General features: G+C 36.1%; 2 protein-coding genes across 2 annotated transcripts; one reads left to right on the forward strand and one right to left on the reverse strand.

The window, feature by feature from the left end:
• The first annotated feature begins 1,404 nt into the window (after window positions 1–1,404).
• Window positions 1,405–13,966, forward strand: LOC116309073 (uncharacterized). The gene is made up of 10 exons (XM_089038053.1): window positions 1,405–1,568; window positions 6,083–6,256; window positions 7,551–7,697; window positions 8,689–8,917; window positions 9,931–10,064; window positions 10,520–10,630; window positions 11,362–11,431; window positions 12,035–12,178; window positions 12,884–13,132; window positions 13,387–13,966. The coding sequence occupies exons 2-10, from the start codon at window positions 6,149–6,151 to the stop codon at window positions 13,425–13,427; spliced, it is 1,233 nt and encodes a 410-aa protein (XP_088894179.1). The 5' UTR covers window positions 1,405–1,568; window positions 6,083–6,148; the 3' UTR covers window positions 13,428–13,966.
• Window positions 13,967–14,274: 308 nt separating this feature from the next.
• LOC116309052 (uncharacterized) lies at window positions 14,275–17,229 on the reverse strand. Its single transcript, XM_089038059.1, has 2 exons — window positions 17,084–17,229; window positions 14,275–14,682 (listed from the first exon to the last, which is right to left on the reverse strand). The coding sequence occupies exon 2, from the start codon at window positions 14,655–14,657 to the stop codon at window positions 14,400–14,402; it is 258 nt and encodes an 85-aa protein (XP_088894185.1). The 5' UTR covers window positions 14,658–14,682; window positions 17,084–17,229; the 3' UTR covers window positions 14,275–14,399.
• Between the last annotated feature and the right edge of the window lie 366 nt (window positions 17,230–17,595).

A 17,595-nucleotide genomic window follows, 5' to 3' on the forward strand; every position in this document is an offset into this window, starting at 1 on the left:
TTTGAAAAGTATTGATTGTTGAAAACATTATTGTTTGAGGGTATTCTTCCGTGTGACTCTTTTATTCAAAATTACAAGTGTGACACCAAGAAGTCACACAATTTATTACGAGGCTGTACGTTTTTGCAAAAGGTAAACGAAATAAATGTATAACTTTTTTTAAATGATATGGCGACCGCTGTATCTTCAGTGAATTATATATATATATATACAGCCATTTGTAAAAATTATGGCCGTTTCAAATATAAATACAAGTATATCGAAAGTATATCAGACACGTTGGGATATATTTCTTGATATTTTTTTTCAGAAAGCCCTAGTGATAGACAACTCGAAAAAAATATTGGGGATGATATCCCATAATCTTTGATATGGTTTTGATATACTTGTATATATATTGGAAGCGGCCATAATTTTTGCAAATGGCTGTATTTAAAAAAAAAGTTTATTTATCCACATAACGCCAAGGAGCATTTAACATACTCGTTTAAAATACGCACGTGCGAATATAGAAATATATAAAATCCTATATGTAATCATAAACTTAAAAATAAATAAAAAAATAAATAAATAAAAAAATAATAAATAAATAAATAAAAATAAAAATAAAAAAAAAAAAATAAAAAAAAAAACAAATAAATAAATAAGAAAAAAAAAACAAAAACAAAAACAAAAACAATAATAATAACAGTAATAATAATAATAATAATAATTATTATTATAATAATACATTCTAAGAATTTAAATTAAAAACCAAAAAATACAATATGATAATAAAAAATTATAAACAAAATATAATATATATAATACGAAAATCTAACGATATATAAATGGTAAGAAATCTAGTTTACTTACAATACTTTTGTTGTCATTAACAGCATTTCTGGCATTAGATGGCAAAGTATTACAAAGATGGCTAGCTATGGATACAAAAGAATTAAGACGCCATTTACATTGAAAAGCATTTTGCTCAGACAAGCTTAGAGTGAAGTCATGAAACCTGTGAAATAGATATTAGACTAATACACATTAGTAGACCCTAATTCCATTGTTTTCTTTTGTGTCTATTTGACTATTACAGATTGACTAGTTTTTTAAAATATATTTCACGGGTTAAATGCATTCCCTCTAGTGCCTGAGCCTCTTCAATTATACTTAACTGTGCGAAGTTTGAAAAAATCATTATTGTAACTAGGACCATTCTCTTTTTTCTTTCTTTCTGTGAAAGGTTAGAAAATAGACGAAAGGACATTAAAAAAAAAAAAAAAAAAAAAAAAAGTAATATGGGAAGAAAAATTTATACCCGCCCCCTCCCCCACAAATAGTGAATTTAGTTCCAAATCCACGCCGCTGACAGTTTATTTACTTTGATCTAAGGACAGCAAATCCTTTACCAAGTTTTGACTATGCAAATTAAGAGCTCCTGTCCTATATTCAGTAAAAGGCGTCTAGCGACCAGTCTGGTGTTGAATTTTGCTTACTTCTGCTTAAGGACTCAACCCTGTCGTTGACAGCAATGGACGACAAAACTCGATGAAACGAAGGCACATCGAAGCATGTCTAAAAAGGTAAAGACTTTACTACAAAAGAACATAAGCTAAAGACTTCAAATGCTGCATTTTCTGTTGACCCAAATTAACTAACATCTTTAATAGACTTTTCCAAAATTTTTCGCAATCACTTTGACTGCTGAATTACTTGAAGATTGATATTTAAAAAAATACTTTGAACTTTGTGTATAAGGCAACACAATCGAAGTCAAAAGCCACTTAGTTAACTACTATTGAAATACATTTTCCTAGCTCGAGTTAAGTAGTAAACTAGTCATACAGATGCTTTCAAAAAAATCATTCAACTACTATTATTCGATTATTTAATTAGATTTTTCAAAGAACTTTGCTCCTGGGATAATTTTTTTGAAGACACTGACTAAGACAAGAGAGACGAGTTCAAATTAGAGAATTGTAAACTAGCAAGTTGGATATTCAGTTGGTGTTGTTGGCGTTTGTAAATAACAAACATAGTTAGTGCTATGGCTTATTGGCTTGGAAAAGGGATTTCTTTTATGACAATGTTTCATCTCTTGTCTCCGTATTGCCCAATACTCAGGAGTCTATACTCTATCTTAGTTTTATGGCGAGCTTTAAAAGATTAAGCACTCTTGAAAGACTTTATAAGATACTCAGTGCCAAAACATGACGGTTAAATCCAACACCACGTTTAAACTGAACCCATAACCAAAATAAATTACAGTCTGTATCAATAACATTTGATGTAATAAGCAAGATGATCTTAACCATGCACCAGGATGCATTGCCACAAGGACCATTATAAAACTCTAACACACAGTTTTTGAAATACGTTGTCTAATGGTCCTTGTGGCAAAGCATCCTGGTGCATGGTTAGGACGCTAAGAAAGCACATTGGCTTAACTGTGAATAAAAATAAAGCTATTTGCTTGTAAATGTGCGTGGTCGGTAACTTAATCTGATCCACTTTGAATTACTTTAGAATCGAATCGGAACTGATATCTATAAGGGCTTTTATACCGCATGTTTTTGCGAACGCCTACATAAAAAAGTTTTAAATCTATCCAAGAAAGGAAACAACACCGACGAAAAAAATACAATTTTGATTTATCTGAAACTACAATTAATATTATGGTCAAATGTTACATTTTAGTTTTAAAGACTTTAGGGTTAGCCAACAGCTCCTGTTTTAAAAATCATTATTAACCAAAGAACGGGTAATCTGTATATTATAAATCATAGCTACGACATCATTTTCAGATTATGAATTACATTAATTGGATTCCGATCGATCTCTACTGATTCAATCTTTTCCAATCATTGTTTTGCTTCCATTTTTACATGTTTCTATTATTACTTTTTTGACTTCCTTTTTACGAAATCTTTTTTTTATTTCATTCATGGCAATTATAACAAGTCTCTTTTTTATATTATTGACTTTAGTATTCTTAAGATTGCCAATAAAAGTTATCTGATGTGCAGTATCTGTTATGCCATCTATATGGATAGACTGTGATACATATATATCTATAATAGGTAAATGTTCAAGGTAATGACATCATCATCAAAGAGGCACTTATGATTAGAATTTATGTTGACAATTAAGAAGGGATTAATTATCAAATTTGGTCCTAATCTTCCTAAAACATTTTTAGTCAAGAAATAGTTTATTTGATGTCTTTCTTGTTAGCTCTAAGGAAAGAAGAGAGAAGAGATAAGAGAGAAGAGAGAGAGAGAGAGAGAGAGAGAGATGTCTTTTATTTAATCTCGGGAAATTTCATCAAAGTACAAATTGGTTTTCATGAAAACCGAGTTCATAGGTAATATATATAAAAAATTAATAATAACGTTAAGAATATATAGACAGAATTATGAAATAAATTCTCATCTACCCCCCAAAAATATTATAGTAATTAAAGTGTTAAGGACCAACAGACGAAAGATTCCTCTTAAAAGATTTTAAATTATTGGACAGTCTGACACTTTGGGGTAACGAGTTCCACACTTTTGCACCGTCATAAGAGAGAGCTCTTTTTAAAAACTCAGTGCTGGGTTTCGGTAATGAAGAGAGAAGAGAGAAGAGAGAAAAGAGAGAAGAGAAAAGAGAGAAGAGAAAAGAGAGGGGGTTTAACGATGTGAAAATAATATAAATGATATTCTTTTTTAAAAAAACTAAATATTCTTTTTGATACTTTTTATTCATTCTTTCATTTATTTTTACCAATTTTTAAAAGATGTTAATAGCAGCCAAGATTAATGTCTAATGCATATCGCATCCTGGATCAGGCTTACATTTATCATAAACCATCTTGGCTTATAGTTAAGAGATTTTATCCAAAAGCTTTTCTCCTACGTCATGGCGGATCTTCTTTCTTTGAACGAAGCAAGGTGACCGATACTTAAAAGAGGTTACTCGAAATTTATGTACGTGCAATACACCATTTTCGAGTTCCAAATTACCGCTGTGTTCCTTGATTGCAGACGTTTGCTCAGGATTAGCCTCGAATCAGAGTTCTAACTAGTCATAAAATACCAACGTTAAAGTAAAGAATCCCTTTTTTCCCCACGAGGATAGCACTTAATATCCAGTGGCTAACAAACCTGTGACCCTCATTCCGTGATCGAATTGGAATTTAGGAGTTGATTTTTGCGGAGGGAGGAAAACCGGAGAACCCGGAAAACCCTCGAAGCACAGGAGTGAACCAACAAACAACTCTACTCATATACAACACCGAACCCGGCGGGACTCGAACTCAGGTCGCATTAATAAGAGGCGAGCGCTCACACCGCTACGCCACCCGTGCTTCCCAATACACAACTAAAAACGAAAAAATATCCCCAAGAGTACGTAGTTTAGACGTGATCAGAGGAGGGTCCACTAGTATCCCAGAATGCTTTGCGACTGATATGTAACGTTTTTTCATTTAAACAGCTAAAATCAATATTTTGGAAATTGAAAAAGCAATTGTACTTTACAACTAGGTTACCCCATGTAGTCCTTTTGACAGCTGCATATCGTTGTGGATGTCATTCAAAGCTTGGGAAGTGGTGGCTTTGAAGTCACGTGACACATATGACTTTTCCGGTCTTATCCAAATTCCAGTTTGATAATAGAATGAGGGCCACAAACGAGTCTAGCGCTATCATCATCGCAAGCACAGCAGTGGCGCAGCTCAACGGGGTCGAACTGAAAGCAAAGTAAAAACACCCATGTATAGCCTCTGGCGTCCGTCATACTAGTCCATGTATTACCCCGGAGCACAGCTCTAACCAGTTCGAATTGGGTAGAGTTAGTTTAAGGGCAGAAAAGCCGACAAAATCCTCGAAGTTAGAAATTAACTAACTCAACTCAGGTGGGGCGACGGAAAATCGAACCCCGGACCGCAGCTCTTTGTGAGAGACGAGCGTTTTATCACCACGCCATCCAGACTCCCCAGACAATAGTTTATGCAACCAAACTGGAGATTTAGTGCTAACCCTCGTAAAACAAGACTTAGTACGTTTTTTGGTTATTCTATATATTTTTAAAGGACTAGGTATAGAGTGCAAACCGAATATATCCGTGAAATATAAGTAATACTAACTTACACTATTTCATCAGTGCTAATTCTATTGTTTTCTTTTGTTTAACTAGCACTATTTTGAACAATTTAGTAATTAGTGTTTCATAAATATATTTTTTGCACTCTAATGTACACATAAATAAAGCTTATTATTATTCATTATTATAATTATGCAAAATATGTGCAGTTTTACTGGAATCTTAAGGGCAAATCTCTTCTTTATGTTTTAGTAATTTGAAATGTACTTTATGAGTCCCCTTTTGTCGTTGTTGCGAAGGGAATATTGATGACTGTGGCTAGTCATTTCTGTGTATGTCATACGGAGACATAATAGCTACAACCTGTATGGTTTACGTGCGGTGTCGCTAGCAGTTCTTAACAGCTTTGTCATTAATCTCTTTGCTACTTGTCTTCCAGGCAAATTATAATAAAATCAAGAAAAACAAAAAAAATATTCAGAAAAAATGTTATTATTTAATACAAATTCAACAATTGTGTGCTCTTTTCTGACCAAATACAAGGCTACCAAATATAAAGAGCAGAAATTGCAAATCATGAAAGGGAGAGACGCCTTGTTGGTTACCACGACAACCGTGAGTGAATTCTAGAAAAGAGTTTCTCCCAATGATAAAGAGTGAGAATAATCACCATAGTTATATGTCGGAAGTATTGTTGAATACATGACGAGTACCAGTATACAAGCAGTAAAAAATATCGGCCTTTTACATCATGCGAGACATAGTAATAATGATCCACTTAGAGAGGTCTTTCTTACTTCTCTTTTAAGTTACAAGGTTTTTTATTACGAACTTATTTTTTTTGATCTGGGCTCCAGCTTTCTTCTTTTAGGTTTATTTCTGTCTGAGTTTTTTGTGGAGATAAGATTAGTTACCAACTACATGATACAATAATTAGTTTCAATGTTATTTTGTCGAAAATGTGAGATTTGGATCATCACCGTTCAACAAATTTTATTTCAATTTTTGCCAGAGTTCAAAGTGAGCGGGCCTTGCTTTAAAAAGAGGAAGCCTTTGTTTTTGAAAGCTTTACGAGGAAATGGCGTGGATATCAGAGTTCTTTTCATACATCACTGGAAACAGTGCCGAACAACCTGAAGCTTCAACTGCTGCAACTCCTTCTCCAAACGATAAGCCAAACCCTTCGGTAAGTAAAGACAACTTGTAACATTTAATATACTTTTCCTGCTTCATTTGCAATATTTATCGTTTATCCTAAACGCAAGAAAAAGACTTTGAGATTATAATTAGAGCAAAAATTGCTTATAATCAGACATTGAAGACATTGAAACGATAGTTGCTTTGTAAAGACAATCGGAGTATCTAAATATGTCTTTGTTGTAAGTTGTCAAAGGAAGTTGTTCGTTATTTTAAGGAATCAGTTTCGATAGTGTTTTTAGAAACCCTAGCACCTGGTATATTCAAGGCCGTTTAAACAGAGCAGAAGACAATGACCTCAGCGAACGAAACAATCAATAGCATATTAGTACTAACTTTATTCTCAAACACGAAACAAATCGAAGTTGGTTTAATTTAAGCAAGCTTTTCTTTTTTCCGGAACTTTCTATTCGTCTTCTTTTCTTCTCCTTGTACTAAGAAATACAAATCGAAGATTTAATGTTCGTTTATCGTGAAATAAATCTAGATTATATTTCGCAGGGTTTTTAATACAAGAAGTACGAAATATTTGCTTTACATATAGTGTCTTGAAACAGGTTTGTTTTGACGACTAAAGACGTTAATTTCTATGCCAGATTTGTGAAGATTTTCTAGCATGAAATTCGCTTTTTATAACTGCTTTTGTAGAGCTGGTTTGAAAATTTAATGAGGCAAATAAATATTCATAAAAGCATCTTCGTATTTCTTAAATAAGGAAGAAAGTAAACTTTAAAATCAAAAATGAATCAAAAATTATTATGGCAATAAAACAATCAAAATTCGTAATACACTTTCATTAGTGACTCAAAGTTTACCAACAGCTTAACATGACATGGCGGCAACAATTGAAAATGGACTACAGACCATTACTTACATTAAGGGTTTTAAATAAACTTTAAAACGGCGTGTATTTTTTAAGCAAAAACAAAATATTATGATAATAATAAAGAAAGGTAATGATTGGAAGTATGCCTCCACATTTTTGAAGCATGGATCTTAAAAAAATTCCCAACATGATTTCAGCACTCTCAGTTTATCATTTTCAAGGGAATAGTAGTATTATATTCTGCTTCTCAATTTTTTCTGGGAGCGAGCGAGAATTAGCGGCAAAATTTTACCCTTGGCTTCTCGAGAATGCTCCGTTTAGAGTTCTCTACGAACCAACATGGCGACAACCGGTCAGGTTTACGATGCTTCATTTATCAGTTTTGTCGTCTTCCTCGACATCCATAAAATTTATCGCAGTAATTTACTAGCTATTTTACTAATCATCTTTCTCACAGAAATTAAAGGCTGAGCCTGAGAGGGAGTTACAGAGCATTGCTTCAAGTTCTGGTACCCAGTCGCTCGGTATTGAAAACCGGGGCTTGGATGATATTGACGAGGAGCAGGATCAAGAAGGATTTTATAATGACCAACCAATATTATCGGTATGTGGAGGGCAATATTTGTTATTATTATAAGACAAGGTAATTTCACGTACTATGGTTGGTCAATTTGCGGTCCATAGCGGTACGGACCTCGCACTCGGTTTATAAGAGCTGATTTATTTATCAGTTAGACGACATAAAAGCGCGCGCCCATGGCGATATAGACGCACGAGAGAAAATATAAAGAACGATTAACAAGCGAAAGAGTGGCACGAGACGAAGCCGAGTGACACTCTAGCTTGTTAAGAGTTCTTTATATTTTCTCAAGTGCGTCTATATCGCCATGGGCGAGCGCTTTTTTGTCGTTTAACTGATTTATAATATGACCAAAAATCTACCGTGCGACCCATGGGCAAATAGTTCATAGGCATTTCAGCCAATCAGAGCGCGCGTTATATCACACATCTCGCTCGTGCGCGCGCTATTGACGCCATCGGGTTTGAAAATTTAGAGAAAAAAGGCGAGCGTCCGTTGAGATCAGATTTGGCCAATCAGAGCGGGCGTAATAATCTAGTTATATTATAAATAGTCTTATTTATTGGGCTGTAGATAATACTTACTCTAGCTGAGTATCGGTTATTATCATGTTCCTATTCCTGGAAACAAACCTCCAGAGTAGAGGGAGAGAAAAGAGGCTACACACTTTGGTAGGGTAAACAGAATTACACAAAGTAATTTTCATTTAGGCCCTTGGAGATCGAATATCCGTTAGGAGCTGATTTATGATGCCAGAGGGACGAAAACCGCAGCGTGAACGTTCCGGAGTAAATCCCTCGAAGGACAGGAGAGAACCAACAAGCATATAATCTCTACCCTCACACGACGCGGATTCCGGGGATTGAGCCCTGCGACTAAAGGGCTCTCATTATAGCTCATTTTACTGCCAATTTTCCTAGTTTGCGGGCTTTGCCGAGGGGACCTTTGCAACTAAACGTGCACGCTTGCTCGCATAATTTCGGCGCTCGCGGTATTATTGTTATTTTTCCATTAGTTTTCAAGACTGACGAGTTCCATCGAAAACAGACGACTTTCCAGACTGGCCGAGAAAGATCATTGGTTCACGCCTCCCCTGAGACGTGCTGGGCCATTTATCACAAGGGAGGAACCAGTTAATATCCCTAGTCTTAGAGAACCCTCGCAGGGTACAAAAGAGTTTGCCAAACGAAAACGGAAAAAGAGCTTGGAGTACACAACGGTAGAGATCAAAAGAGGGCCTAGCGGTACGTTTTGGTTGTGATAAAAGAAAACATATCATACTACCCACTTATGACCTACTCTACATTACTATTTTGATTCGTTTTATTAGAAAAGGACCATAATTTCCGGTTATCACATGACGTCATCAAAACATCAAAATATAAACTATTGATGGCATAAAGGCAGTTTTCAAATTTGGTTTAGAAATCAGTGTTATGAGTCACAAGAAAAAAATCTCGAGTCAATTCGATGGTTGGTTATCGAGTTATGAAAGTTGAGTTTGTGTCACGCAATACCGTGACGTCTATCTAAATAGCGATCAAAATAGTAAAATAACTTACTCTAGTTGGAAGATTTTCCCTTAGACACGTTTTAAATATCTATTTAAAGTATATTTAATTGAAATATAGTCAGAAATATAAACAATTCCATCATCTTAAGCCTTTGAAATTTCGTCCGCCATGATGGTGTACCAACTTGGATTACCAAGATGGCCACTCCATACATTTTAACCAAATTGCTTCATGTTTACCCGCCTATAGTTCCGCAACGAAATGCTTTACAGCGGTATCGAAATTTGGGCAGAATATGTAGTTTTGTCCGCTTTACAAGATTATGAAACTTTTATTTCTTTATAATGCGAATTTACGCTTTTGAAATTCATGATGACGTAAGTGAAAACCAAGAATACAATTAATACCTTATCGTGCTAATGCACCGCCTGCCGCCACTTTGATGGTGGGTTTAATTTCATTCTGGTCTGGACATACCCCCATATATATTTCGCGTTATTGACGTCAAATTATTATTTTTACGTCAAATTTATTATTTATTATAGTGTATTTTAAAAGCCATTGACGGGTTTTCAACATGTTCTTCGACAGGAACAAGGTGTCGATTTGAATGAAAAGATATTTCCCATCAGAGAAAAATTCCCCATTATTCTTGTATCATACAACATGGCTTGTGAAATGCTTGTTTAGCTTTTAGTGATTCAGATCAAAATTAATGGTACATGTACTTGATTCCGTTTCAGATGAGTTAGGGTTCAAGATTGAAGGAGGACTTGATTCCCCTATCATTCCTGGGGATCCAGGAATATTTGTCCAACACGTCGTCCCAAAAGGACCAGCCTATGCTAAGCTTTACCCTGGTGATAGAATATTGGCGGTAAGTTATCTTTTATGCATGAACCTAACCTAATAGTCAGTGTAAATGGGGAGCTAGGTGCCGTTTCTTGGATATGTACAGTGGTTTCTACGATGCAAGGGAAAAACAATACAACCGGTACTTTTCAACTTTGTGAAATTAAAAAAATCCCGTCATGTCATAAAGGAAAAAAAAAAAAAAAAAAAAATGCATTGTTCTGGCTTTTTTTTCATTGCTGTCGTGAAAACACTTTATTTACTGAGTGTGCACCGTGAAATGTGTGTATAAGCTTGTTCGAAGTTCGAGGTTGAGAAAAAACTGGGTCGAGTTGCATTGCATTGTGGGACTGTTTTTGATGCCGAAATGGACACCGCCTTGACAATATGGAATCAAGGACAAATACACAAAGTGAATTGCATTGGAAATATGCTGCAAAGGACCTATGTCTCATCTGCATGGTGCGTTTCGATTGACAGGTCAATGACGTAAATGTTTCTCACGTGACACGAAGGGAAGCCAAAGAGATAATCAGTAACACAACAGGACCGGTCATTGCGATTTACGTCAAAAGAGCAACTCGGCGACAGGTATGACGTGATATAACTTAGATTGTTTATATGCGACATAGGAAATCTACCAGACAATCTTAGGACTTAGGGCAATTAATTCCCGTATACTAGAGTGACCACAGTAAATCCGTGAAACACTAATTACTAAATAGTACAAAATAGTGCTAGTTAAACAATAGAAAACAATGGAATTTGCATGAAATTGTGCTATTTAGTATTACTAAAGTTTCATTGATTTACCAAGGGCGCCAGGACAGACGGATTGGGTTTTAAATATGTGTGATTGTTTCAGTTATTCGTAGATTTCTAATTGAATTGATATATGTTTGTTTCTAAATGAATACTAAATAGTGTTCACTTATCTTTCCATCCAACGGTCTTTCTGGTTCGAATCAGCCGTACGATATGAATATATTTACCACGTTCACCAACGGTCTTTCTGGTTTGAATCAGCTGTACGTACGCTCTGAGTATTTACCGCTGCACTATCCGTGCCAAGCAGCGCCGGCGCCGCTTCGTTAGCGATTACTCACCTTTAATAAGTTAATCAGATTTACCTTCAGTACAACATCCCGCGTGTTTTGATCAGAGTATCAAACACGGAAAACTGTTTTTGATCTGTTAAATAAATCATACCTGGCCTAACAAATATTTCATGACAAATATTTGTATGATAGATATGGGTTGCTATATCTTTTATACATCAAAAATCTGAACATTCCAATTTTATTATCAACTTATTTTCACAGCAAACGATTCAAAGTATCCTATCTGGAGTAAAAGCCAAAGATAGCTTTTTTACTAAGGAACAACTAGAAGGTAAAATGATGCTTTCATAGCGGGTGTGCTTTCAAAAAGGTTTTTGTGGACCCTTTTTGATTTCTGTTTCGGTTCTAACTTTCTTGGTTTTCTTCCTTGCGCTTTCCTTGGATAAGGTTCCTCCGGTGTCTCTTGATTTTATCCGTGGGCATTCCTTGAGTATCTCATGTTGTCCCTTTAGTTAGGTGTTCCTTGAGTGCCCTTGTTTCAGTGTCCCTTGAGTGTCCCTTGTTTAGGTGTTCTTTGCGTGCTAATTGAGTTTCCTTTTTGTCCCTTGTTTATCCCTTGTGTGTTCCTGAGTGTCCCTCGTTTCAGTGTCCCTTGAGTGTCCCTCGTTTAGGTGTCATTTGCGTGCTACCTGAGTGTCCTTTTTGTCCCTTTTTTATCCCTTGTGTGTTCCTGAGTGTCCCTCCTTTCAGTGCCCCATGAATTTCCTTTCTTTGTCCACTGGTATGTTCCTTGGACGTTTCTTGGTCGCTTCCTAGTGTTCTTTGGGTTGTCCGTGCGTGTCCCTTGAGTTACCTCTCGGGCTATCCTCTGGTTGTCAATGGGCTTCCTAACAGTATTAATTAACATCTTGTTTCCAACAAATCTCGGTTTTAGAACTGGATGATGCATTTTCAGTGTTTAGTAAAGACACATCGGGATTCGTTAAAATTAGCAAGATATTCAACCTTATTCGGTCGCTTGGTCATAATCCTGCTGAGCACGTGGTCTGGGTCTACCTCAACGAACTCGGTTTGACAGGTTCGATATGTTGTTATTTTCTGTAAAGTATATTTGAGAAAAAACGTCTTTGTATGTATGAAAATGTTTGTATATCGTGTGTTGTACTAATGTTATTCAAACAAACGTAACCATCATTATATCAAACAACTAAGCTTCTTATCTACCAAATATCCAACCGAACCAAACAAACGACCGACCGATCTATCCAACAATCAAGAAACCAAGCAACTAAGGAAACAGACAACCAAGCAACTAAGTAATCAACCAAGGAAGCAACCAAAAGACCGACAGAACAACCGACCGACCGACAGACCGACAGACCGACAGACGACAGACCGACAGACCGACAGACCGACAGACCGACAGACCGACAGACCGACAGACCGACAGACCGACAGACCGACAGACCGACAGACCGACAGACCGACAGACCGACAGACCGACAGACCGACAGACCGACAGACCGACAGACCGACAGACCGACAGACCGACAGACCGACAGACCGACAGACCGACAGACCGACAGACCGACAGACCGACAGACCGACAGACCAGCCGAACAACCAACCAATCAATCGACCAGTCACCACCTCTAGCTCATCGACCAACGGATCGACCGACCAATTTACATTTTGCAGTATTTAGTATGAAAGTTGTGCTGCTGTTTCAGTCTACTTTACAACGTTATAGCCATGTCTAATTCTAACTTTTGTTACCTTTCAGCTAATTCCAAGTTGTCTTTTTACGATTTTGTGGAGTTAATGACTGTTATAGTATCGGAACAAAACAGAGAGAATGAGTTATCAGCAGCATCTAACGTGTTTGATACAGAAGAAAGAGGGTTTGTGACTGTGATGGAACTAAAAGAAGCATTTGAAAGAATGCCCGGAAGAGAAAGCATGTTGGATTCAGAATTGAAGGAAATTATGACAAATGCAGATCCCTCCAAGAAAGGAATTATACGATTAAGAGGTAGATACTTTGATATTCCACCACGTATTGGCTAATGATTGCTTTCACCATCACGTGATGGCTGCCATTAGGGGAGGCATGGAAAATGTGATCAATCTGGTCTGATTTACGCGAGCAAGAATTCAGTTTACTTGGGGGGGGGATTTATACTGTGTCTCCGGTCATGGCTGCCATTATGGTATCGTGCAAAGCCTCTTGATAGAAATTACAATCGAAGTCATAACTTACTGTTCTTTATTTTTTATTTTTTACAGATTTTGAGACCCTTCTCCAGCCGTCAATAACATTATATTAACTATTGAGAGAATAGGAATTATTAATTAGGAAATAAGAAAATACCAGACAACACAAGTCAACGCTGGACGTGATTAAGAAAAATATTTATTGCCTACAATCTTTCACGATTTTTTTGCAACAGGGCTTGCCTAATTTTTTTTTTGTTTTTTTTGAGAGCACCTGTAAGATAACGAGAACCAACGCTGGACGCGTGTGGGCATGTAAAGGAAGCAACAATAATCTTTTTTACTAAAACGTTTTAGAGAGACATACCCACACCGACGATTGCTAGAGGCAACGCCTGGAAAACAATGCGAAACATAGCTAATTGCGTTCAGCATAAATGCTATCTATTACAAGATATATATAATATATATATACGCCATATATTGAAAAATTAAAAGCGAAGAATTAAAAAAATCTTTTGATAGTTTATAAACGTCCATTTTGGATGTCCTTGATTTTATACAATGAACTTTATATGAAATCTTAGTATTTTAAGAATGATTTATAATTATAAAATCGTAATAAATGTCTAATAAAATATTTTTCAACGTAGTAGTCTTGTTAACTAAGATAATTCCAAAGGAATGACCATTATTTAACGGGAGAGGGCAAGCGCCAAACTAAGTAAAATGAAATTTTCTTAAACCTTCTTTCATGAAGCACACTTTTGTATATGATTGCACAGGAGCCCAAAACCCGGAGCGTACAACTCACCAACTCAAGTATCTTTGGAGTTTTCCTAGACCTTTGCACGTCTAGTCAGCTACCGTCCTTCATCCCCCTTCCCTTTCCCTTGCTTTGGAGCGCAGCAGCTTTGCAAAAATATTACCAAGGACCGGAACTAAGGTGAATGAACCACATCACGTCACGTCAGTTTTATTTACTTTTACATCAGTATATATATATAGGGTATGACAGTTTTGAATCAATTGTACTCCAAGTTGAATATTCAATAATATGCATGGGGGTGGGGGTGGTGCAGAATTTATCTGTATTTGACTGATAAGATGGTCTTGTTCTTGATTAGATATTCTATGGTCATTCTCTTCTTCTCGTTGAAGCTTTCTTCAAGCATCCTTCGTATTTCTCGATTATCGGCTCCTGTTGGTAGCTTCAGGTGTTGGTACAGCTCAATTCCCGTGAAGACGTCTACGGTATGAACCTCTCTTGCCGGGTCCCAGTAGATACCGGGATCTGTGACATGGCCACGGATCTCCATTATGTCAGCTTCTTCGTCACTCATCTTTGTGGAAGGATTTCTGTTCTTGCTTAAATATTGGAAAAATCAACAATTAACTACAATCATGTATTTTTTTGAAATTAAAAATGCTTTGGGGAAGTTAACTGTCATTCCTCGTTAACGAGAATATGTAGAAGGGCGGGGATGCTCTTTGGAAGTTTTCAAAATAACCTTGAATGGGAGGCTAACATGAACTAAATACAACAGAAATAACACTTTTTCTCGATGGAATTTGTGTCGTTAACGTTTCTTTGTATTTGAACACTCATGAAACTTTCCTTGTGGAGATCTTACCAAGTAACGTATGCGTATCAGACTCAATCTCGTACCCGGAGCCTGCGTTTCTTCTGGGTTGAAGCGTAGAAGGTGGGCTCTGGCATAATCCATTTTTTGGCGCATGCGCATTTTCCGGTAGTGAAATATAATCAATGAAAATCATGCTTTCTGAACAGCGTTATGTGTTTACTTCCGATCAAAGTAAAAATTAAAAATCGAGAACATTCTTTTTTGTTTTTGGCAAGTCTTTTAACCTTTGCGCTTTTATACCGTAAGTCCAAGAAATCCTGGTCTTAAAAAATGGATTATGCCAGAGCCCTAGGTCTTCGCCGCAGGCCATAAGAAATGCAGTCTCTGGGAATGAGATTGCGTTCTACTCTAACCTTGAACACTCGAGTTTTTTATTTTTATTTTTGATTGGTGTAAATATACTTTTATCTTTTTCTTTCTCTTCCATCATTTCATCTCCTTGGATAGCTTTTATAGACTATAAATACATGCACTAGAATCCTATTGTTTTCGATTCGTGATCTGATTGGTTGACAAGCTCGAGTGTTCACTGTCAGAGTACGACGACAATAAAATGGTAATACCATGTGATCGAAGCTGAACACATTCTGTCGATGTTTACCATGTAAACGCTGTATGAAATTTTCTTGAGCCCAGAACAATAACGGCTCATTCCCTTATGATGTAAACGCCTCCTAACACGATTCAGCTTCACTACAAAATTATTCACACTTTTCATCCCCCCATTCCTTCCATCCTTCCTATTTTCCAAGTCATACTTTTGTTCCAGGCCGAGTATTTATCTAATTAATGTGACTTAGATCCTATCAGACGATGGCATTCGCGTGATCGTTTTTATATTAGACAGCTTTATAACCTTTTAGAAAGTAGACAAAAAGGGCACATATTTGTCGTTTGTACTATTTAATGCATAATAACTATATGCATACTCTATCTTGTATATTTGAGAGTAATATGTTCAATAGTTTGGAAGTAAAATATTTTTTAAAACACTATAAATTACAAAGAAATGTTTGGTTGCGTGGTAAGTCTTGCTACACGACCATACATTCCTTTGTAAAACATACCGCTTTCAAAAAATTTTACTCCCAAAATATTTAACACATATTACTCTCAAATTTTCAGTAGTTACTTAATAAGATATTCTCTTTCGATTTCTGGAGTCGGTTTGCTCGTAGCTTGAAATTATTCAAATGCTAATGAGGAAAAAATGTAATTAAAGATCGGCCTATTCTCGAAACTGAAGTTTTTATGAAGCTTTTCAAATCATATTGTTTAGGAAAAAGAACAGGCTATTTCAATACGAATTGAATCTGTTTTCTCAAAGGTATATTAAAGCTATACGCTAAGAAGCGCGCGCGTGGGACTGACTCCAGACGCACGTTATTCTACAAGAGGGTCACCGGGTCATTATATTGTATGGAAATAACGGAATTAGGGACCTGAAATAACTTACATATAATCGGCATCCTTCTTGTTGGTCTAGGATAAATATGCGACAAAAATCAAAATAACACACCGAAACTGACCAAACAAATCAAATTCAATCAAACTAGAAAGAATACCGAAGTTTGGATAGCATGTTTGATCAACAGTGTCTACCGATGCCAATATTTTCAACAGTAATGCTTTCTAGAACAAAACAAAAATTTACTTTGATAATCGAATATATTTACTGATTTTTTCGTATGTTTTTTCCTTTGATTTTCTCCTAAACATCAAAATGCTAACCAGTTAGTCTGCTGTTTTTGAGCAAGGCACCCCAGAATACTTACATTCTGTACATCGAATATAAGCCTATTACTCAAACGACTAGTGATTTATTAAAGTACACTAAGGGAGTACGAATATCTGTTTTAGAATATTCTTCTTGAAACGTATATCTAGTAATTTGCTCAGCGGAATTGTAATTTTTGAGAAACAGAAGATAAAAATGTGAAGAATAAAGCATTGAAGAGCGTTGACATTCGGTCGTTCTGGGCAAACACACATTCCGTGACATTGCAAGTGATCTCAATTGTGGCTCTTTATAAGCTTCAAAAGCGACGTTTCTTAACTATAGAATAAAGTTAAAAACTCTTACAAGATGCGACGAAGATTCTTAATAAAGACTCAATACTTACCTTTATTGTGTTGTTGATTGCTTGATAACTTGAGTGATTTTCCGCTTGTTTATTAAGGTTTTATCAAGATCGTTTTACTTGGACTCAGGTTTATCGTACGTCAAGTCACGAATGGGAGGGGAGGCCGTGTTCCCGATGACTAAACGAACAATTATCGATTAGAACTGACTTTTGAGCTCAAAATGAGACTAATGCTATATCATTAAAAAAAAAAAATTATACATCAGGCTCCCAAGCCCCACCCCCCACTTCCCACCCCCTCCCCCTCCGTTAGGCCTGATACTCAGGTTCATTCTTAAAATTACTTTATATAATAATAGAAAATCTTGTAAAGCGCTTATACAAGTCTGCTGTAAGCGCTAAGTTAAATTACAAAGAAAAAGCTATTTTAAATAAATGAGTTTTAAGATTAGTTTTAAAAGAAGATAAACTTGTAGAAATATCTCTAAGTGAAGACGGTAAAGAGTTCCAAAGTCGAGAAGCATCAACACAGAAAGAACGTAGACCATAGA

Source organism: Actinia tenebrosa, unplaced genomic scaffold (genome assembly GCF_029948245.1).
Source record: "Actinia tenebrosa isolate PJP-AT-01 unplaced genomic scaffold, QUT_ActTen_1.0 PGA_scaffold0__85_contigs__length_37466705, whole genome shotgun sequence".
In the NCBI taxonomy this organism is placed as follows: Eukaryota; Metazoa; Cnidaria; class Anthozoa; order Actiniaria; family Actiniidae; genus Actinia; species Actinia tenebrosa.